Below are 22648 nucleotides of genomic sequence, written 5' to 3' on the forward strand. Positions count from 1 at the left end.
ATTTAAAAATTATTTTGGCTGTGAAATATAGCAAATAAAGTGAGCAAGTTTTGTTAGAAAATAATAATCACAACCAACACGTGAATTAATTAATATAATAATGTTTCAGTTAACTAATTGTCTCAAATTTAAACTCCAATTATATATTCTATATAAGAAAGAAGATATGTATGGTCATTTAGTTATTCTAAAATCAAACTATTCTCATAATAAAAAATGTCAACACATCATTCTGTGATTGAGCAATTATACTGTACCAATGATCAATTTTAAAATAACAACTACATTTGATAATGATTAGTTTACAATAAAATATGATTAATATTAATTAAATTATTAATAATTTAAAATTCTTTCCAAAATGTATAAATATAAATTTAAAATAAGAAAATAAATAACTATATTTATTATACATTAACTGAACTCATTAAATCTTTATTAGTTTTATCATCAATATAAAATCAAAATTTAATAAAGTATGCTGAAACACTATTATACTTAAGTTATTCATATATTTATTTATTTTTCACAATTGCAAACAGATCTATTAACATTGTTTTTCTTCCTTAATCATTAACATCTCTGTTGAAAACTCGTGAATGAAACCATTATTGCGAATTGAAAAAAGTACAAATTGGATATTTTTTAAATCTCATATATTATTATTAGTGGGAAGAACGCAAAATTACCGAAGCTAAAAATGTCACACGTGGCAATGCACTTGAGATTGTGGCAACAAATGGTTTTAGCTTTATGTATATTCTAGAGAAACCAAATATCAAGTAATTATAGTTATGATTGAACCAACTTTAATTCTTTTTTATATTTGACTATGTTGTTCCACGATCCTCTGGAAAATAATTGTTCGTTACAAAAGAATCGTGTTTTCTATTTTGTTGGTTTAGAAAAGATTATTATAAAAAAATTAAATTAAAATTTTAAGTTAGGTTTAAGATATGAATTGAAATCTTTATTATTTAGTTATTTATTAATAATCCTTTTGTTTAATTTTATTTTTTAATATATTTGTTTTTCGAAGTTCTATTCTACTTTCTAATAAATCTTTTTTATAAGACAGTGGATGCATACATCAAAATTTAATTTGAGGTGAATGAAGTATTTCACATGTTTAATCAATTAAAATTATTTGTATTTTCGTGTGGTTTTTAATTAGTGTTTTTCATTAGTTAAACGGTGTAACTTAGAATTTTACAACGTTTTTTTAATCGCTTTTCGTTATTCCTTCCATTTTGAAGTTTGTATTGCTTAGCTTAGTAATGTAAAATTAGTATTAATTTTTCTTTTAAGATTTAACATTCAAATACCAGTTTAATCACTGTAGTATTGTTGAAACTAGCTTGAATAAATATTTTACGCGTATGTTTATACTAGTTATAAAATAACTATAATGTTTATTCAATAAAACTATTATATATATATATATATATATGATACATTTGTTTGTTTTATATTTATACCATTTAAAAGTCATACAAAAATAAATTTAATTAATTAATAATACAAAATATTTTAATCTAATAAGACATCTTTATTAAATTATCATAAAAACAATTATCTAAAAATTTGTTTGGATGTGGAATATAGTAAATAAAGTGAGCAAGTTTTTCTAGAAAAATATTAAGCCCAACCAACATGGGAATTAATTAATATAATGCCGTTCTAGTTAACTAATTGTCTCGAATTTAAACTCTAATTATATAACCCATTAAATGTTTAGAAGGAAAATACTATTAAACCTAGTAGTTCTTCAAAGATTTTTTTTTCACCACTGCAAACCGATCTATTAGCATTATTTTTCTTGCTTAATCATTAACATCTCTGTGGAAGACATTATTGCGAATTGAAAAAAAAGTACAAAATTGGATTTTTTTTTTAAAATCTCATTATTATTAGTGGGAAGAACGGAAAATTACGAAAGCTAAAAAATGTTATGGCAACACACTTGGACTGTGGTGACAAATGGTTTTAGCTTTATGTATGTTCTAGATAAACCAAATATTAAGTAATTAATTATAGTTGCACTAATCATTATTATGATTGAACCAACTTTAATTTTTTGTTTCGGTTAGATTTGCGAGATTGAAATACTAACCTTCAATTTGGTGTTTCGCTTGTACTTTCCAGTTTAGATCGATTGGTTGTCACTTTGAGCCGGAAGGGGAAGTACCTGCAAAAGGCACTCTGACGCTCAAGTTAGGAGAGATTTAATGAATTGGTCTATATTTTATTATCATAGATCAAAGTCCCTTTACCTGGGCATGAACCCTATATTTATAGGGTTTATAGCAATTAAGCTCATTAACTCATATTTGATATGACAATAAATCCAATAATACTTAGTAATGTACCTGGTAACTATCGATTAATATCATATTCTTGTGTAATATGACTTGTCAATCATAAACAACATATATTTGCATTTAATATGACCATTAAACGTATTAATTGGCCATTAATGATATTTATCTTTCCTGATTGGTGTGTCCTGGCAGCCGGTCGGTTGCCTATTTTGACTCCGGATTCTCCTTAGCCAATCGGTCACCAGGTATAGTACATTAAGCCCCCCAAGTCCGATTTAACCGTGCGGTTTTAGCCAAGCGATTTTAGCCAAGGTTAACTATAGGGCTTATGAGTTTGAGGGAGGTTGTTGTATCTTCTTTGGACCGAACGGTTTCACGTATTGAATCTCTGTCATTTGTACCATACAGTTGACTGTCTGCATACTTGACCCTTAGTCCTTGTTATCAGAGCTTCCTAGTTGAGGGGATTGTAAACCTCTCGGTTGAGAGGGATTTTCCCCTCAATCTTTGTCTTCAATCTTGACGAGAGGGATTTACCTCTCGGTCAAGAGGGATTTACCTCTGGTCTTTAACTTCAATGAGAGGAGTTTACCTCTCGGCCGAGTGAGATGTACCGCTCGGTCTTTGTCTTCAATCTTAACGAGAGGGATTTACCTCTCGGCCAAGAGGGATTTACCTCTTGGTCTTTAACTTCAACGAGAGGAGTTTACCTCTCGGCCGAGTGGGATTTACCGCTCGGTCTTGTCTTCAATCTTGACGAGAGGGATTTACCTCTCGGGCAAGAGGGACTTACCTCTTGGTCTTTAACTTCAACGAGAGGAGTTTACCTCTCGGCCGAGTGGGATTTACCACTCGGTCTTTAGCTTCAAACTCTTCCTGAGAGACTTCGTCGTTGAATATGAACTTTAAGAAAGTTAGCAACCAGTGAGTGAGCATGAATTATTAGGCTTAATTTATTCCATAATGAAAACATAAGACAAGAGCAAGAGTCTAAATCAAATGAAATTGAATTTAAACATGACATTAATAAAGTTTTGGATGCTTCTCCTCAGTTGATAAATCCACGGACCCGATTGTTCACAATGACAACTTGGACTACGGCTATCGCTCCGCCTTCGCTCGCCCTTCCGATACTTCTGCTCGGGACTTCTTCGCGAATATCCTTTCCTGGGGAGGCTTCTTGTTTCCTTCATAAACCTACAAAGGTGTCCTGCCCGAACAAGGCTCTCTATTTTATTTTTTAGTGTGATGCAGTCTTCTGTAGTGATTTTATTTTTTATATTTGAGTATGTTGTTCCATGATCCTCTCCAGCTGAAAAAATAGTCGTAGGTTTCGTTATACAAGAATTGTTTTTCTATGTTATCGGTTTAAAAAAGATGTTTTTTAAAAAAATTAGTTAAAATTTTAAGTTAGGTTTAAGATATGAATTGAAATTGTTATTATTTAGTTATTTATTAATAAAAAAAATTATTTTTGTCTTGTAATTTTTTTAGTTTTTTGAAGTTCTATTTTTATTTTTTTTATTAAATCTTATTTATAAGAGTGAATGCATACATCAAAATTATATTGTTCAAATGAACATTTGTTGTTACAACTACGTAAGTTTGTCAAGTGAAATGTCCTTGAATAGATATAATTTAATATTTTAAAAATTAATTTTCAATGATTAATTGTTTTATGTTAAAACATGGATTTATAATAATATAGTGTGATTGATAAATATATTCTTCAACAAAATATTGAGACTGTGATGTTTGTAAATAATAATAAAAAAGTGATATTACATAAGTCTCAAATTGTCTGCAATTTGTATACTGTTTAATGCCAACTGAATTTAAGGTGAGTCAATATGAGAATTAAGAAATTATTTTGGTAAAATATATGTGGACATATCTATATAGATAGAAATGGATAATAACAAAGAGAACTTATACTAAAATTGTTAATATATGATATAAATAAAGTTTCACATCAAATAAAATAAAAGATGAAGATGAGTTTATATACACATAAAATAGACATGAGTTTATATACGTATAAGATATTTTCATTCATAATAAGCTTTTTGGAGTTGAAAGTTTGTTCAACTTAGATTGCAAAGCAGATTTGATGAACCAAAACACAAAATAAAATTGGCAAAATTTGGAACAAGTTGAAATGTAGAGTTCATAAAATTAAAACTTTCATAATTATTAGTTATCAGACAATTCATTATAATCATCTTAAATAATATTAATTTGTAGAAGATTTTTATAACTCTCGTGAATATCGATTTCCTTTTAGTAACAGAGTATTTGATGCATCATATGTATAAATATTGATTCTTATTATACAACTAGGTAAATAATAGACTTAAAATTGCATATCAAAATGTTATAGTTTGATCACTTACTATATTTTATTTAAGTATGAACAAAATAAATGGTGGTAGCTCCTATATCTAGAAAAAAACTGAGAGCAAGATTGAGTTGGAATGAATTTATATTTACCTTTTTTTTTTATTTGAATTAACAATTTGATTGAGTAATTTGGTTATAAATCTAATTCGAAGCATATATGAAAAGAGACAAGGTGAATCCTACTTTTTAACATAACATCAATCTTATAACTATGTAAATTTAAATATACAATAAAGTAAGTATACAATTAAAGTTCAAATATATTTTATGATATAATTTACAGATAAATAACATAATATAAAATATTAATTTAATAATTATTATTTATATAAATCAATTATAATTATTTATTATTTTTAATTTTACAATCAGAAAGAGATCTCACATAAACCAATATGTGTAATATAAGTGTAGAGAATCATACTTCTTACGTAAGGGATTGAAAATTTGTTGGATTATATTAAGGCAGTAGTACCCTAGTTCACCATAAAAAGAGTTCTCACTTCATACTTTCAAATATATATATATATATATATATATTTGTAGATGATTATAAAGAGTGTCTTCAATTGTGTATAGTAGGAGTAATCTCTTTCAGAAGATCCAAAAGTATTTAAAACTAAGTTGCCTCCACTCAACAAGATTTTGTTCATTCACAAAAGGCAAGACTCTGGCAAATTGCTTCAGAAACTTGAGTCCATCAGCACCAGAGTAATATCATTTAATTATACTAATCACATTTTGTTACAAGTGTTCTTTCTTAGAATGTGCTATCAGAGTTAAGAGACTTGCAATAATGGGTCAATTATAATAATTCTCATAGTAAGGATATATCTGAATTAGCTATTTGTATCAACCAAAATCGTCCCTCCCTGGTTAAAGTCAAAAGGACAAATCTCCTCACATATGGATATGGTCCTGACAAAAAATTAGCACAAATCTTGTCTTAACAAAACAAACACCTCAAACTAACCAATAAACAACCTTGCTTAATAAGCAAACACATTGGAAATGTTTCAATTGATAAACATTCTTTTGGCTTTGATCAGTAATATTGATCTCCCCTATCAAAAAGTGAGGGGCTAAGCTCCTATCAACTTCTCATTGTTATGATTGGGACACCAAAATCTGTGTTGTCTGCATGTCAAACCACCGTCACATAATAGCCACGACCTGAAATATTGAATGTGCCGCTCTGAATTCAAAACTGAAGCTGCCCCAACACTAGTGCAGGTACTACCACGCCATGTCAGCAAAGGAGTCAGCCTCTAGCATGGGTTCTCCTTCAAATTATTTGAATTTCCATTTTGTACATGTTCTACAGATGAGGTTGTTGTCTTTTCGGGTGCTTTCCTCAAGAAGCTTTTTGAATAAATTGCACCAAAGACAATTACCTGACAGTTTACTGGTGTTAATAGGTTTCTCATAAATTCATCAAGTATATGGTGTCACATTTAGTGTATGAGCTATATCATTGTGGTCCGAAATAAGTGAAAGTGGGGACCAGTTGTGATGGCTGATAAAGAAAGAGTGTGGCACAAAGAAGAAAGTAGGTCTTACAGCTCCAATCCATTGTTCCCAGCTAAGAGGATGGGAAAACCACACACATGATAGCATGATGCTTACCAACTGAAATAGTTAGAATAAAGTATTACAAACGCAGAAAATAAATAATAGAAAGGATAATGTAAAATTTGACTTTTCTCTGCAATGGTTACCTGTCTAGTTGTCATTATTGTAGCAAATGTTAGAGCACCAAATGTGCGAATTGTGTAGGAAATAAAAAATTGACTAGCTGTTGCAACCTGTGGAAGTTGATATTATAACAAACTTCTTTAGTGAAATGGAAGATGGAGAAGGAATGTTTTTACAATTCTTTTATGGAATAAAGAGGTAAAAGCACAAAAGATTTCAAAAGTCAGAAAGGACAGAAAATTACCAACAGTGTACTGCAAAATTTAAAACAGAAGGGACAGTTTTCTTACTGTTGAAAGCAATGCAATGTCAAAGAAACAATCCTTATGGAGATACACAAATTCTACTGCTGGTAATAGTTGTCCTTGTATGATAAGGCCTAAACAAAAATATCAGATGTCAAATCCAACCATGAATCTGGAAAATAAACAAAAACTGAGAATAAAAATGGAGACATACAGTCCAAGAAAATTCTCATTGCATAAAAAAATAAAATCACAGTCTGTATTTATCAGACAAATATAAAGATCAGAATGAAATTTCAGTCTGTGACCCACCTGTCAGGCTAAGAACACAAGAGCACAAAGTAGTATAGAATATCTGATTATGTATCTCCATGTTATAGCCTTTAAACATCTTATCTTGGAAAGTGCTTGTAAAACCATCACACCTATTAGACAAGACAAAAAAAACACATGAATTAATATGCATGACAAATTAAACACTTAAAACATATTGGTAAGAGGAGCATAAAATTAGTAATGCTAGCCTCAACTAAACAATGAAGAACACTAACTATATAGTGTTACAAAATGAGATTTGAACCATATAATGTGGCTTCGAATAATCATTGCCATACAAATAAACAAAATAAAACACAATTGAAATAATATGGCTGTTCATGAAAATCTGTGGACATCAAAAGTGGGGAGAAAAGTTATATGCAGGAAAGTACTGAAACGTTAGGTTGGCAAGGTAATTTATCCCTAACATGAGAATAATCTGAAAGATTAAAACCTTGCATGTCAGAATGGGTGAAGGTGGTAGGTACTCTTTTTTTTCTTTTGGGACAACACCTAAAATCACTTATCATAGAAAGTGGGATTGAGTTTTGTAGTGATACCCAAGATACCCAAGCATTAGCAAAACTCCCCAAACAGTATTTTCCCTTCCTCTACCGTATGGACTTATGTCGGTCCCTGCCTACAAGAGCACAAAAGAATTACATCAGCTCATCACAGAATGCTTCCAGATTATCAAGAATGTTTATGTTTTATCTTTAGCAGCATGATCAATGTAAAATACAAAAGCAATATCAGTGACAACGCTTATTCAATGGAAGATAAATACAACATTTGTTATAGAAATGATCCAATCAGTTGATATAACTCATACAAGAATATATACAGGTCAGACCAGCAAGTCAAAATGACAATACCAAGACTACAGTTTTTAAATGTGTATCTGTTGTGTGAGTGGAATTTTGGATCCCAAGTTAGGTATCTATTATCAAAGGAATATGATGATTTGTAATTGTCATATGGGACTCAGCAAGTCTGTCCATGCTTTATTTTGCTTCAGTATGTTTAAATGTAGAAGAATATGAAAAAATACAGGGTTAAGATCTTCTTGTACTTGGGTGGGAACAAAATATTGCATAATGTATGCAAATTCATTGTTGGTTCTAAATAGTAAATAATAGCATAAAAAGACAATGATGAAAAAGACACAAAAACTAGGCTCAAAAGACCATTACAGGATATAGAATGAACACTGAGCAGCCAAGGGTTACTACAAAGGCCAGCAAATAGTCAGTTCCTCGATATTTCTTCTGCATTATGACTGTGCCCCAGACCTAAATAATACAAACAGGCAAGAATCAAGATTCATAACATGGAAGGAATAAACAATAGGCACAAGGATTGTACATAAGATGTGTCATAAAGAAAAGGAACATGATTGGTTTGGTTGAGTCTAGAACACATGCATGGTGGAAGAAAATAAAAAAAACGGCTAGCAGGGTAGGACGATCTATTATACTACCAAGAACCCACCAAGTATAAACTGTACATTCACTTTAATAGAACACAAATAAGTCCTTAGAATAAAATTAAAACGGAAAATAGGAGTTGCATCTAATTTCACACACAGGACGCACTTTTACGTGCATAAATGATAATCAACTTATTATAAAAAAATCCTTCAAAACTTTCCAAAACAATATTTAGTATCAAGCCTTCATCTACTAAACCATTATGACTTATATCTAAATCAAAATATAGAAAAAGAAGAGAACAAGCCTCAACTTAACCAAAATAGGCGACTAAAATATTATAAAGTCTACCTAAAAGTCATCTTGTCATTCATAAAAAAATGACATGTTTATAACTTTACACCATATTCTCCACTCTATTTTGAGGATAGACTGAAGCAGCTTTAAAATCACCAACTTAATCATTTTCAAAAGCAAAGTATAGAGGATATATACTGTTTTGCTCATCATGGTAAATTTGTTAGTACCTACCAAAAAACCAAATTTCCTTCCTTCTCTCGCTTTCTCTTAAAGACAAAAAACAAGTATTTGAAAGTTTGACATTTCTGAAGAATAAAAAAGAAATTCGAAATGTGCCTACCCTAAGTAGAATAAAATTTGTAGGGGGAAAAAGTATTAGTATTTTGAGAGAAAGAGAGAGAGACTACCAGGCCAATAATTTGATCAATTCGAAAAGAGTGTTCAACCAAATTTGAAGACTGATTCTACCTCTAAGTTGCATATTTTCCTTTCATGCACTTGTTAGGCTAAAAAATGAAGTGGCTACAAATGATGCCAACCACAAATGATTGTGAGAAGATGAGATAAAGAGTGCATGAAAGATTTAGTGTTAAGGAACAACACATTATACAAAGCAATTATTACTATACTTTATCAACAGTATTAATGAAGATTGCAATCAGCCAGTAATCATAAATATAAAAAGATAAATTATATAATTGAGTACAATATTAATGTTTCCCTTACCATAACTGGTATCATTTTAGCACACTTTGCAAGAGTCTGAACAGGGAAACTAACATATTTGAGAGCCTGGAATAGGAAACACGATACAAAAAAGGCATTAACGGGCACCCAACGGTAAATACATAATAACAACTTATAATGAACATACAATCTATAGACATAGAAGGTATGCAGCTTACCTCATACTGACAACTTGTGGTAAGAATGTTCGATATTGACACAAGGCAGTACTTATAAATGGGGGCAACAGGTTCCAAAACTTTGTTCCGTGCCTATGAGAAAGATTGAAAACCATAAATTCAAGGAAAATTCTGGCTTAGTAAATGCAGTCACACGAAAGGGCAGGCTGCAGTGTGAAAAACAAAGCTTGTTTGGATTCTCGTTTGGGATGCCCCAAACTCAGTTTGGCTATAAAACTCATTTCTTAACCTGTTTGATTAGTGTTAAAATACAGGTATATACTGTCTGAAACCAAGTTTCCATACAGCAACACCGAGGTTCCTTTTACAAACTTAGTTTGAAAAGTGAAAACTGCTCCAAAATTAAGTTTGCCAACCTTAATCCAAATACGCATCAAATGTTCGGTAACCATAGTATTTCCCCACATAAGAAGCACTCACTCACCACTAGAGCCCCAGCCGAAACAGCAGACGTCGTGATGCGGTTGCAGAAAACAAGAAAAAGAGAATATTTGAAGTAGTCCTTGTTCACCCCATAAGGGACTCTCATGATCTTTTCCTGAAAGAAACAAACTCACTCACACATATATATAATATAACTCACAGTCACAGGACAGTAGTAGGATTATCAAACAAAGAGGGTTTTGTCATTATGCGGCTTCACAAGACAAGAAGGTCCACGTTATCTTTAGCCCACATGCCTTAATAGATTCCAGTTTAGTTAATCCATAAGCACCCAATCACAAATTGATAAATAAGCAAAAAGTGAAATTTAAGACTAAGAAATTAAGAACACTTCAACCTAGAAGATTGATAACAAACTCAAGAGCGGAACAATTACAAAACCCACAAATACGTAATTGGGATTAGTATTAAGCAAGACAAGAAGATCTTGGGGTTCTATCAAAATCAACAGAAACGAAAAGTTTGACTTATAGACCTGCAAGATGCCATAGGTTACGAGGGTGAGCATGATTCCGGAGACCGCAAATGATCCTTTCACCAACTTGTTCTCTCTCCAATTCGAATCACCCGCGGAAGAAGAAACAGAAGCAGGGTTTGTTTCCGCCATGTCCGAAACACAAGCACCGCACTGACATAGAACACGACCAAAAACGACGTTGGATTGGAGTTAGCTCGCCTCTGACTCAGAGCTCAGGTTGCTCTGCGGCACTCTTTTCTGTCGTTTCATGGGAGAAAAAGGAGTTGGTCCGCCACGTCAGCATTCACCATTCTCGGAAGACAGCAACGGTACTCGCATTTTCACTCTTGACTGAACATGGGCCAGTCAACACCTCCTAATGGATTTTACAAACCCGGCCCAAAGGCATTCTAAATGGGCCTATCGAAACATGGCCCATTTTCAAAAATGGATAAGCACATTTTGGTCATTTTGCATTTCGTATATAAACTTCATAAACCAAAACGTAAACCCTAGAGCCGGGTTTGTTCCTCTGCACAGGTTTGTGACTGTGCATCGTTACTCTTTCGCTGGTTTGCTTAATTTCATGCTGTTTACGATTTCAGGTTTTTAACTTTCAGGAATTCGGAATATTTGACTGGTAGAGTTTTTTTTTCAATGGCTCCCGCTAAAGGTATGTTCGTGTTCCTCACTTCGCTTTTCTCAATTTTCATTTTAACGATTGGTGGAACGAAATTTAAGTCAATTGATTGAGTTTTTCTTTCAATAGTATGGGAATTAAGGATTTAATAAGGAAGAAGATTATGCAGTATGAACACTTAGGTTGGTTTTGCTTTTGTTGTGTGTGGTTTTAATGTTTTTTTGTGTGTGTATAGTTGATAGTTCTAAGAAGGGTGATCCAAAGGCACAGGCCTTGAAAACTGCTAAGGCAGTTAAGTCTGGACCTACCTTTAAGAAGAAGGCGAAGAAGATCCGAACTTCTGTGACTTTCCACAGGCCGAAGACCTTGAAGAAGGATAGGAATCCTAAATACCCTCGCATTAGTGCGCCACCAAGGAACAAGCTTGATCATTATCAGATCCTGAAGTTCCCTCTTACTACTGAGTCTGCTATGAAGAAGATCGAGGACAACAACACTTTGGTTTTCATCGTCGACCTACGTGCGGACAAGAAGAAGATCAAGGATGCAGTGAAGAAAATGTATGACATCCAAGCGAAGAAAGTTAACACCTTGATCAGGTAAGCATCTATGCAATGATTAATTGGTTTTGATAGTAATAGTTTGATGACTTGCTATTGCTAATGAATTTGACAGTGTAATGAATTTTTTATTCAACTAGTAGCATAGCATGCTAGGTTGTTGTACTACCCTTTTAAAAACACTTTTATTTTAATACATTATGTCAAATATAATTTCTAGTCCTGTCTGTGGGCCTCTTTTCTGCCCTTAAGCAAGCATCATGTGTCGTTCCTGTTCTCTGTTTTATGTTTTAATTACAGGCTTGAGCGTTGTTACCAGTTTGGTGCAGTGGTAGCATTATTGAATTAATAATTTCATTTGTGGAATGTGGAATATCTGTACCTGTTCAATCTGTATTGCTAGTAAAATAGGGAATTCTCTGAATTGAGAGTGTAGGATTGTGTATTATTTGGATGTGTTTGAGATGCCCATTTACAGTGAACTTGTGGAAAAGTGTTTAGCTTTAGTTCAATATATAAGGAATTTCGGCTGCAATTTCTGAATTTCAACTCTGTTGCAGGCCTGATGGCACCAAGAAGGCTTATGTCAGGTTGACCCCTGATTACGATGCATTGGATGTGGCAAACAAGATCGGCATCATCTAAGTACATGGGTTTTATTTAATGTTAGGCAGTTCTATGGTGATTCTTGACGGTAACTTTTCAAAAAAGGATAGGTTCTATATTTCGAGTTTTATTATTTTGTATCATTTGCTTCAGTTGACACTAAGCAGACACCGTGTTTCAATTTTGACTCTTAAATTGATGATTAAATTGAGCATGTTAAAATTTTATAATTTAGTGATTAGGGATGTGAGGTTAATGAGTGTCCTGAAGTTGGTGGCACTAACGAAACTGTAGAGTGCAGAAACTGATGAAAGAATTTGCGCACTGACGCTAGTCAACCGACAAAGCATACGCTATTAGCAAATTCGAAAGCTAACAGTCAACAAGGAAATAGCTCATAATATAGTTTTTATTCTAATTGAGTTTAGGATTAGTAAGGTTTGAGATCGTAGGTGGTGTGTATAATAGGTCTTTGGAATAATGGAAAGAGATATGATAGAATAAGTATCTTGTTGCATTTCATAAAATACTTCTCTAGGCTCATGAGTTGAAATCGTACTTATTTTTTCGTCCTATTTTCCTTCAATACACGATTCATTTAAATGAAAGATGAATGTAAAATTTAAGGTAGAGCAAGTTAAAATGGGCACAAATTTTGTGGTTGAACAAAACAGGAAGAATAAAAGTGAAATACGGTTGATCAGAGCAGCGATGAGCATAAAATTTTTCAATGTAAGTTGTTGTCTTGACTACATATGGAGAAAATTTTGTAAATCCACCTTGTAATGAAATCAAATTTTCTACCCAAAATGTAGTAAGTATTTGAACATTTCTTAAAAATAGTGAAAACTCTTGATACAATTCTTTAAAGGCAAAACGTGAGAACTGGTTTTGTTAGTTCAGATTTGAAAACTATACTGCAGTACAAGTTTCAACACTGGTGTTGATCATGGACCTACGAATTTCAAATTCAGCTCTCAAGCATTCTTGTATAATCATGACATGCTTTATGATACACGTATAACCATCCAAACGGAGGCTTCTAAGCTGTTAGCTTTCCCTTCAAATTATATTTACAAGATATCACTCATTCTCCTCTTCCTCAAAGATCGAAACTGAAAGCAAAGATAGAAAAGAAAAATTATAAATCAAGGGGGAAGGAACTGTTGTGTGCTAGGCAGATTTTCCCTTTCAAAGTCTTCCCTCCTCAAAGGCTGTAGCAATGTGTGAGAAGCATCTACGGAACAGTGCAGCATGGGATGATGCACAAATGCTCTACACAGAGGACAATTTGAATGAGACTGAAACCACTTGTCAATGCATGAAACATGGAAGCTATGGCTGCATTCTGGAAGATGTTTCAGTCTCTCCCCTTCCTCAAACTCTCCAAGACAAATGACACATTCCACATTACTTCCCTTGTCTTGTTCTGCCTCGTTTCTCTTGAACTCAATCGTTGGAAGAGACTGCACCACACAGAACTCCAATCCTCGGCTTTGAACCTGCATGGAAGGATCATCGTCGAGAACGGTCACATCTAGAAACCTCCTTGGAACCTGGTTTCTGCTTCGGAAAATTCCACGCAACAGACGCTTGAATACGCCGAAGCAATCACTCAGTGTAAGAAAGATAATGCACACTATAATAATTGAAACAATCTCTTCCAGCTTCCATGGAGCAGGGTTACTGCTTTCAGCAGAAACAGAAGACATTTGAATGAATATCAAGTTTTTACATAAGAGTTTGATAAAAATAGCAGAAAACGAAGTTTGAAACTATGCCAACATAGAGACACATACCGTTCAAACCGAAGTGGTACAGTTGGAGATGACACTAAGGATTCTCCGTTGTGATTGCTGACAACTCGTCTTAGATACTATCAAAGGTTAAAAAAATTGATATTTTTCTTAAATATGCAATAGGGTAAACTTAAAATATCTTGAGCAAATAAAATATGAACAAGTTTAATTTTCTTGAATTGGGTAAAAACTTGTATCCTATCAAATAATCTCAAACGTCATTTTTAAAGTAATTGTTACAAAAAGTTGACATATTTAACAAATATGACGAGGAGAGATGGAAACAGTTTAACATTCTAGTTGAATTCGACAAACAACTATCCGATGGGTATGGGCAGAAAAATATATCAGATCATCACAAAGATGTAAGATACATTTGATAATACGAAAATTCAATTTTTCCTATACTTTCAAATGTAGAGCTATCTAACATTTTAATTAAAACAAAAAAAGGCTATCTCTCCTGCTTCACTCAAAACAAAAGCTGAGTGTGCCATTTACATATTTGGAAAAAAGGAGACTAAGGGATAAAAAATTTAATGCCTTTGTTGTTCATTGACGGGACTTGGAAGTGACACCAGAAGTTGAATTCAACTGCCATGTGCTGTTCCATGAACCAGTGGTTTGACCAGCTAAGTTGAGCATGGAAGCAGAACAAGTGGAGAGAGCATTTGAAGAATGATGTAAAGTTGGAATCCTGGGTTTTAGAAGTGAATTTCCACTTTCTCCAAAAGTGTTAGGCTTAATGATGCTAGTGACATCACACTTTTTTATGGCTATAGGTGGCACTTTGATCTTTTCAATAGGAGGAGGGTTGACCCATGTAGGAAGTTGTCCTGCAAGGAGCAAAGTATTAAGCAATGGACCAGCATCTTTCACAGCCTGAAGGAGTTGACCCATTTGAGGCAAACCTCTTTCATTGGCAAGACGATCTATAACTGCAGCAGCAGGATCACACACTGGCTTTATATAAGGAATCATCGAAACATGGGGTGCTGAAAAATTGAAGTCTTGAATCGGATTCTGATTGAGATAACTCATTTTGTCAAATGGGTTAACTGCATGGATGTTTGTAACCTCTGTAGAAGAGTCAAATAAGAATTCCACTTGTGGGGAACCATGTGAGAGACTATTATCAGATTCTGTTATGCCTGAGCTTGCTCTAATAGCAGAAGGGAAGGTGAAATTATTTTGCATATCAAACATGTTTTGCAAATTGTTTGAACTAGAGGGCATGAACTGGTTCCTCAGTTTAGCTAGCTGACACCTTGCTTCATCCCTCTCTTGGTAAGCCATTTTCAACCGATTGAACAGTTCTGTCTTGAGATGCTTTGTGGTTTCAAGTTCAAGTCTGGCATCCATAAGCTTTTGCCTTAACTCTTGTTCTCCCTGAAAAACCAATCAAGAAAATAAAAAATTACTGTTCATATAGAAGTCAAAGAGCCATTTCTAAGGTCTAAATTTGTGAACAAACTCGTATATATAAAAGATTAGGACACCACTTCTAAGCCAAAATATTCAAAGATAGGTTTATGGGTATTACTTATACATTACTGGTCGATCTTATTTATTTTTTACTCGTATTAAACTTCAACTTTGAATTCTTAACATAAATGAGTTAAGTTGTTGTTGCCTTAATTACTGGTATTAGTAAGGAATGAAGTTTAGTTGAATAATAAGCAGCCTCAAGAATTTTTTGTAAATGAACATCAGAGAAAGCGACCTGGTCATGATTTATACTTTTTCCTTAAATTAATATAGATTATTGACATGAATTAGGCCTATGTAGTCACATAGTGCATGCATCAGGGTCAAATTTAAACACTTTTTCAAAGTAAGATCCACGTAATCTCAACCAACCATAGAAAAAAAAAAATTAGACTATGATTTATCTATTTTCCTATGCCCAAATAAATGGAAGACACGCTATTTATGGAAACAGCAACAATAAGGGGATTTGGTATATAACGGAAAGAATAAATAGGGGAAAGGGGTTAATTATAAAACTATAAACAAGGAAACACATTAATTTCTTTTATAAATAAAGCAAGTACCAATAATTGACAATAATTGTCCAAGATTTAATGTGAAGGAGAACAAGTTGGCTGAAAGGGGTCAAGGATTAAATTCTGAAACATGTTGCATAAAAATAAGAAAGGATCCTGACAATTAATGCACCATTGCAGAAGGTAAAACCAGTAAAGGGGAAAACATGAGAATAGAGATGCGTCCAGAATAAAACATCCTAGATTCAAGAATGTAGTTTTCTCCTGTGGAAAACTTTGCAACCTTAGACCTGAAAAACATTGAAGCCTATGTATTTAGTTACTGAGAAAACTTAGATGAAGTACTTAAGTGACAAAGGTGTTGTTTTCAATTTGAAATAAGAATGAATTCTTTCCCAGCAAAAGTTTTCCTCCAATTCATAAGATACACAAACAAACAGTGGCCATTTACCAAGATAAGAAAAAGGTAAACTTTCTTGTGTAATCTTTCAAAGATCGTCCTTCCACCCACAATTCATTCTAAAATAATCAATAAACAAAGAAACATGAACGGAGCAGAAGGCAATGAATCAGTTGAATGATAAACTTGATCCACATAAAGAATATCAATCATGGAAGTGAGTAACAAATGAAAGAATACATGAATGCAAACGTCATTTAAAGGAAAAAGGATATTGCAAGACAAACTCTAGTCAATAATGCAGCAGAAGAAAAAAACAGAAATTATCAGATACTGACAGAAGCATAAACTCAAACATATACTACACATATAATTAATTAATTAATTAATTAATATATATATATATATATATATATATATATATATATATATATATGTATGTATGTATGTATGATATGATGTGATTATGAAATAACAAACCTCAGGGTAGATGAGCAGAGAATCCAGGTCTTCCATATTTGCGGCTGCTATTTGAGAGCAGAAAGGGAGAGAAATTTGGAAAAGCAAATATTGGTGTACAAATAGAAAATAGAAAATTAAGTAGATATGTAAGTATCCTGTTATTTATAGAGAACATATTTGGATATTTGTAAGATTTATAAGACTAAAGGGTGGTGGAAAGTCAAGGTTTAATTGCAAAAATGGTGAGGACCGAGTCCCTGTCATTGAATGCCAAAATCTTCCTCAGATGATAAATTGGAGTTCTCATTTTTTGTGATATACATGATTTGAGAATCCCTGAAATTCTCCCATTTTTTCAGGAATTCTGTCACTTCTAATATTTATGTCCTTCTGATCAATTATTTAATTCAGTTCAACTTTCCATGTATAAATCTTTCAAGACCTTAAAATTGTAACGTTGAATCTTTTGATCCATTATATATATATATATATATATATATATATATATATATATATATATATATATATATATATATATATATATATATATATATATATATATATATATATATATATATATACATACATATATATATATATATATATATATGTATGGGTAAATTGAAAAAAAGTGATTTTTTTATAGATAAAAAATTATAGAATAAAAATTAATTAATCACTTAAATTAATTTAATACAGAATTAGAATCGAAAATAGTAATAAAAAATAAATCATAATTAGTCATTAACTATAGGTTTTATTGTTCTCAATTATCCTGTATTTTAACTCAAGCCTTTATTAAAATTTAAAACCCCTCCAATGGTTAAAAGTATAAAGGATCTAAATATATTGATAAAATGATGGTGACAAAAATAAACAAGTGCTGATAATTTTAGTTTGTTCTAGTTGTAAAGTTTGAAAAATTAATTTACTTTTCAAAAAGTAAAATTTTCTGGTAATAGGTTTAACAAGATTTTCCAAAAAAGAAAATCTAATTTAAAAGCTGGAATTTTAACTTTTCCAACTTGAAAGAAAAATTTATTTTAAAAAAATGATATTACTATTTAAATTTTAAAAAGAAATAAATTAATCTCATAGAAAAAGTAATATAATTTAACTTTTAGAAAAATTGTACTAATTTCTCTGGGAATATTTTTTACAAACCAAACAGAATTTAGTTATTCTTAAAAATCATAATTTGGAAAACAAATATTCTTGTTTAAGTATGAAAATTTTCTTTAATACCAAAGAACACCATCTTTACTTTATTATATTAATTTAAAATTACACAAAACATTTAATATCTTAAACAATTTTATACCAAGATTATATCTTCTTCTTTTTCACTCAAGTATTACAGTAGTCTTACATGTGAAAAATTTACACAATCTTATGATATACCAATGATATTATCTCTAAGTTGGAACATTAACTCTATTTATAATAACGATAACGAAATTTCAAAACGAACATTTATTTATTAAGAAAATAAAAAAATAAACTCAAATATGACGCATTGTTCCTTTGTTCAGAATATGATGTCATTTATAAAAAACAAAATAATATTCTAAAAGGAAAAATGTTATTAGACACATTTAACTACCATTTGACAATTTTTACAAAAATAAAATGGTCTTATTAAAAAGTTAATTTTTATATATTTAAAATAAAGTGAAAATAAATAGTAGTAAAGAATAGTGTCAGATGATAATAAAAAAATTTGTGATGTCAAAATATTAATGTACACTCCAAAAATAATCCTTTGTTCTCTTCGCTTCAACTTATACATATTCAAACTTTAAAATAAACATAGGATAATTGATTTTATCGATCTTATTAACATTAATTAAATTGTGCCTTTGTGCATCTTGTCCAACTTATAATCATTATTCTGTCTAATATATGACCCTAATGGATATCTTAGTTACGCAGTTAGTTTGAAAAAAGTCAATGTGCCAATTAAAAGTTTCCAATTATCTTTGGCTGCAGTACTATATAATAATAATAATCAACAATTCATGTTTTAATATGAGAATTGTGTTTCAAAAAACCACAATATTAAAAAGGACAAAACTGCTTTAAGTTAACTAAATTAAAATTATATTGAGTCATGTATCCTTAATACGACGTATCCTGAAAACAGGCATATGGTGTGAGATTGTTATACGTGCAAGCAATGTTTGGTTTGTCTATGAAGGTTGACCATTATGCAATTCTAATAAACATATAAAATTCTTAAGCTATAATGGACAAATCTGTTGTCCAGTTTTAAGACAACAAAGGTTGAATATAGAATAATCAAATTGATACTTTTTAGGTAGTTTTCTAATTATAATTCACAATTATAAATAAACATAGTCTTATTTTACGTTTATGTAATAATGATGTATTTATAAACAAATTTAGTGTTGTAGACAAAAAATTTGTGATGATGTTGTTTTAATAGGTATATGATATACACGGTTGTCTTAACGCCGACAAGTTCTTATCTTTATTTTTTCTTTTAAATTATATTATTTTTTGTTATTTTATTATTTTGAGGATCATATCATTTTAGTCTTTTATATATATATATATATATATATATATATATATATATATATATATATATATATATATATATATATATATATATATATATATATATACATATATATATATATATGTGTGAGTTTTGCTAACGCGTGTACGTCTGTTTTTTTTTAATAATTTTTATTTTTAAAACTAAAAAAAAGAAATTTACAAACTCTTACTCACTTCTGTCATTCCTCTCAATCATTTTTTTTTCATTTCTCTCACTCTAACCTTTTCTCTATCATCCTTACTGTAACTCTAATTGAAAAAAATAAGAGTTGAGTCATTAACATATTCACCTTCAGGCAAGACAAAGGTTCATTAAAGATCTCTTTAATTTCACCATCTTTATTAACCTCTCTAATTATCATCTGCATATCTTGAATCATCATCTTTAAAAAAAACCCTCCAAGCCCATTACCAATTCCTTTGGATATCATTATGTTCTTGAAAATTAGATAAAATTATATAAGACAAAAATTATAAAATGAAAACTCATTATAAAATCATTTTTTGTAAGAAATTGTTTAACGAGTATTTCTGATTTTTTCCAGATCAATTACCAATTCCTTTGATGTCATTATGCTTGTGAAAATTAGATAAGACAAAAATTATTGTTTAAGAGTCCGTGTTTCTGTTTTTTTTCAGTTGGGACTACCATACGATGACAGAGAAAAAATGTTAGAGTGAGAAAGATGAAAGAGAAAGAGTTGAGAGAGATGAGAGATGTGAGGAGGGTTTGGGTTTTTTTTTTTTAGTTTTGAGAATGAAAATTATTAAAATACCCTTAACCTTAAAACTTAGAATCCATGATATAGAAAGATATATATTTTTGTCTACTAAAACCCGGTACACATTGCTAAAATATACAGGCGTTCGCGAGTTAACAAACCCTTATTTATATATATATATATATATATATATATATATATATATATATATATATATATATATATATATATAAACACTATTTTTTTTTAATGATAACATTAATAAGGAACTACATAAAATGAAGACGAAGTTGGAAGTTGAGAGTAACTCTTAAGGAGTTTATTCTCATAAATTATAAATTATAAGATTATATTAAAATCTTCATGTAGGGACCATTCTACCAAATTTAAGGTTTCATATATATAGTACTTTGGTATTAATACTAATTTTTAGTATTTTCTATACAGTATTTACTGTGATGATCATAAAATTATTTATTTATTTTTTATACAAATATACAATTTTTATAATATTTATTGTAGGAACAATTTTGTATTTTTAGATAAAATGTTTAAGTATTGTTGATTTCTATTTTTAATAGTCTTCCTTTTGTAAGTTATTAGCTTCCTTTTAAAGTTTGAGAATGATTAAAATAAAGAACTTTCTAAAATTACATGAAAAATAGATATTTTGAAATTTGAAATACAATAAAGAATATTTTATATTATGTACTCTCTGGTTTAATTTTCTTGGGTTTATCCTTTAACCATTAAAATAGATTTTGTTGGATGGTTAAACTAAATAACTCATAAATTAAATTTTTATGTATGCTTATACATACTTGTAGATATTATCATTTTCATTTCCTGTTTACGTAAAATTTTACCCAAACAAAACTCTTAATAATTTATCGAATATAATACATATTTTTTCTTTGGCGTAGTTTTACAATTATTACAATTTTAATTAATAATATATAAGTATTATATTCATGAAAGATTATATTTAAAATGGAAAATAATCATTCTGAATTAATTACAAATCTGACAATTAAAAAGTCATTATGAAGATTTTCTCTAACCTGTGAAACAAAATATTAAAATGTCCTCTGTCCTTTACCTTTTTAATTAATATTGCTTTAAATTTTGTTGATGTAACGATGACAAAATAAATATTATTAATTGATATCAACGTTATACAAAGTTCATATAATTATATAAATGTTAATCGGGACAGAACTACTGTATCAATCTATTAGAATTGTGCGTATTAGTTACAAGTATAACCATATTATTCTTACATTTTTATTTATTTATAAAAGAGGTCCTAGACAATTTGAAAAAAAAAAACTCTTTTCATGTTAAATTTAAATTTAAAAATAATATGATAACAAATGTTTTCTCGGAGATTTTGTTATTTTTCTCGTAGAAACATTTAAATGAAGTGAAAAAACTAATTTTTCCAAGTAAAAATAAATTTTTTGATGATCATAGTGTTAAATCATCTAAATTTATAACAAACTACAAAATTTATTAAAAATAACTTATTAATTTTCATTTCTAAAATTTCCATATATTGACCAACCAAATAGATCTAGTCTTTCCTTCTGAAATATCTATGATTTTATATATGAAATTTTGTTTCCTTTCAACAAAAGTCCTCTATATTCAACCTTGTGACTATAAAGAGACATATTATAAAACAAATTTATCTGCCTAACAGCTACGAATTCAACTTAGTTCAACGTAAAATCATATTCATTTGTTACTATAACGTAGTGTTTCATTTTCAACCAAGTGTTTTTAGACTAAGAACATATTTTAAAACAAAAACAAAAACAAAACAATTATTGAAAATACTTATATATCATTAATAACGTTTTCATTTACTTTCAGGATTATAAATTAAACTTAATTCAATCTTATAAAAATTAAATATGTATATGAATAAAATAATAAATCCGAAAAAGTTTTTTAAGATCAATGTTAATAAATAAATCTATTTGAATCTCACAAAAATAAATTCATAAATTGGAATTTGTATATATTTACATATTTTATTTTAATTATATATGTTAACGAAGTTTATATCATATTTCTTTAAATATATGATAATCATATCATTAATTAGATTATTTTTGTCTTTACCAAGACTATGAAAAATTCTTAAAGTTGGGCATGGAGTATTGTCTAATTTGATTTTACGTTTTGGGTTTTATGGGAAGAAAATGGAGACAATGAGATTGTTTGTTTGTGGAAGAGAAGATGAGAATTAGGTTAAAGTCATGTGGGGTAAGCCAAGGTGAAGAAGTCACATTGTGGAATCACACTCACCAAGTAAAACTATCACATAGG

General features: G+C 30.3%; 4 protein-coding genes across 7 annotated transcripts; 1 reads left to right on the forward strand and 3 right to left on the reverse strand.

Annotated features, from left to right (window-relative positions):
• Window positions 1–5526: 5526 nt before the first annotated feature.
• LOC108323460 (UDP-galactose/UDP-glucose transporter 5B) lies at window positions 5527–10853 on the reverse strand. Of its 2 annotated transcripts, XM_017555931.2 has the most exons (11): window positions 10555–10853; window positions 10060–10173; window positions 9615–9707; window positions 9436–9501; window positions 8173–8271; window positions 7540–7619; window positions 6974–7086; window positions 6707–6795; window positions 6440–6526; window positions 6282–6350; window positions 5527–6115 (listed from the first exon to the last, which is right to left on the reverse strand). In XM_017555931.2, the coding sequence occupies exons 1-11, from the start codon at window positions 10684–10686 to the stop codon at window positions 5990–5992; spliced, it is 1068 nt and encodes a 355-aa protein (XP_017411420.1). In that variant the 5' UTR covers window positions 10687–10853; the 3' UTR covers window positions 5527–5989. The 2 variants fall into 2 exon arrangements, with proteins under 2 accessions (XP_017411420.1, XP_052734534.1); XM_052878574.1 differs by lacking the exon at window positions 10555–10853 and having other exon boundaries at window positions 9992–10109.
• Window positions 10854–10951: 98 nt separating this feature from the next.
• Window positions 10952–12564, forward strand: LOC108323461 (60S ribosomal protein L23a-like). The gene is made up of 4 exons (XM_017555932.2): window positions 10952–11076; window positions 11157–11209; window positions 11412–11775; window positions 12297–12564. The coding sequence occupies exons 1-4, from the start codon at window positions 10967–10969 to the stop codon at window positions 12379–12381; spliced, it is 612 nt and encodes a 203-aa protein (XP_017411421.1). The 5' UTR covers window positions 10952–10966; the 3' UTR covers window positions 12382–12564.
• Window positions 12565–13490: 926 nt separating this feature from the next.
• On the reverse strand, window positions 13491–14054 carry LOC108323462 (RING-H2 finger protein ATL66). Its single transcript, XM_052878257.1, has one exon. It carries the CDS (start codon window positions 14052–14054, stop codon window positions 13491–13493), a length of 564 nt encoding a protein of 187 aa, XP_052734217.1.
• A 19-nt stretch (window positions 14055–14073) lies between these two features.
• On the reverse strand, window positions 14074–16848 carry LOC108323456 (uncharacterized). Of its 3 annotated transcripts, none has more exons than XM_052878575.1 (2): window positions 15053–16848; window positions 14074–14977 (listed from the first exon to the last, which is right to left on the reverse strand). In XM_052878575.1, the coding sequence occupies exons 1-2, from the start codon at window positions 15501–15503 to the stop codon at window positions 14694–14696; spliced, it is 735 nt and encodes a 244-aa protein (XP_052734535.1). In that variant the 5' UTR covers window positions 15504–16848; the 3' UTR covers window positions 14074–14693. The 3 variants fall into 3 exon arrangements, with proteins under 3 accessions (XP_052734535.1, XP_017411407.1, XP_017411408.1); XM_017555918.2 differs by having other exon boundaries at window positions 14080–15530; window positions 16599–16846; XM_017555919.2 differs by having other exon boundaries at window positions 14080–15530; window positions 16196–16846.
• Window positions 16849–22648: the final 5800 nt, after the last annotated feature.

Source organism: Vigna angularis, chromosome 5, assembly GCF_016808095.1.
Source record: "Vigna angularis cultivar LongXiaoDou No.4 chromosome 5, ASM1680809v1, whole genome shotgun sequence".
Classification (NCBI taxonomy): Eukaryota; Viridiplantae; Streptophyta; class Magnoliopsida; order Fabales; family Fabaceae; genus Vigna; species Vigna angularis.

Coding starts and splice junctions, on each gene's coding strand:
- LOC108323460 (XM_017555931.2), bottom strand. CDS start 10,686: ATGGCGGAAACAAACCCTGCTTCTGTTTCTTCTTCCGCGGGTGATTCG. Junction 8,272..9,435: donor CTAAAATGATACCAGTTATG/GTAAGGGAAACA, acceptor TGTATTATTTAG/GTCTGGGGCACAGTCATAAT. Junction 6,796..6,973: donor TTGTGTTCTTAGCCTGACAG/GTGGGTCACAGA, acceptor ATTTTTGTTTAG/GCCTTATCATACAAGGACAA.
- LOC108323461 (XM_017555932.2), top strand. CDS start 10,967: ATGGCCCATTTTCAAAAATGGATAAGCACATTTTGGTCATTTTGCATT. Junction 11,210..11,411: donor TTCAATGGCTCCCGCTAAAG/GTATGTTCGTGT, acceptor GTGTGTGTATAG/TTGATAGTTCTAAGAAGGGT. Junction 11,776..12,296: donor AAAGTTAACACCTTGATCAG/GTAAGCATCTAT, acceptor ACTCTGTTGCAG/GCCTGATGGCACCAAGAAGG.
- LOC108323456 (XM_017555918.2), bottom strand. CDS start 15,503: ATGGATGCCAGACTTGAACTTGAAACCACAAAGCATCTCAAGACAGAA.
- LOC108323462 (XM_052878257.1), bottom strand. CDS start 14,054: ATGTCTTCTGTTTCTGCTGAAAGCAGTAACCCTGCTCCATGGAAGCTG.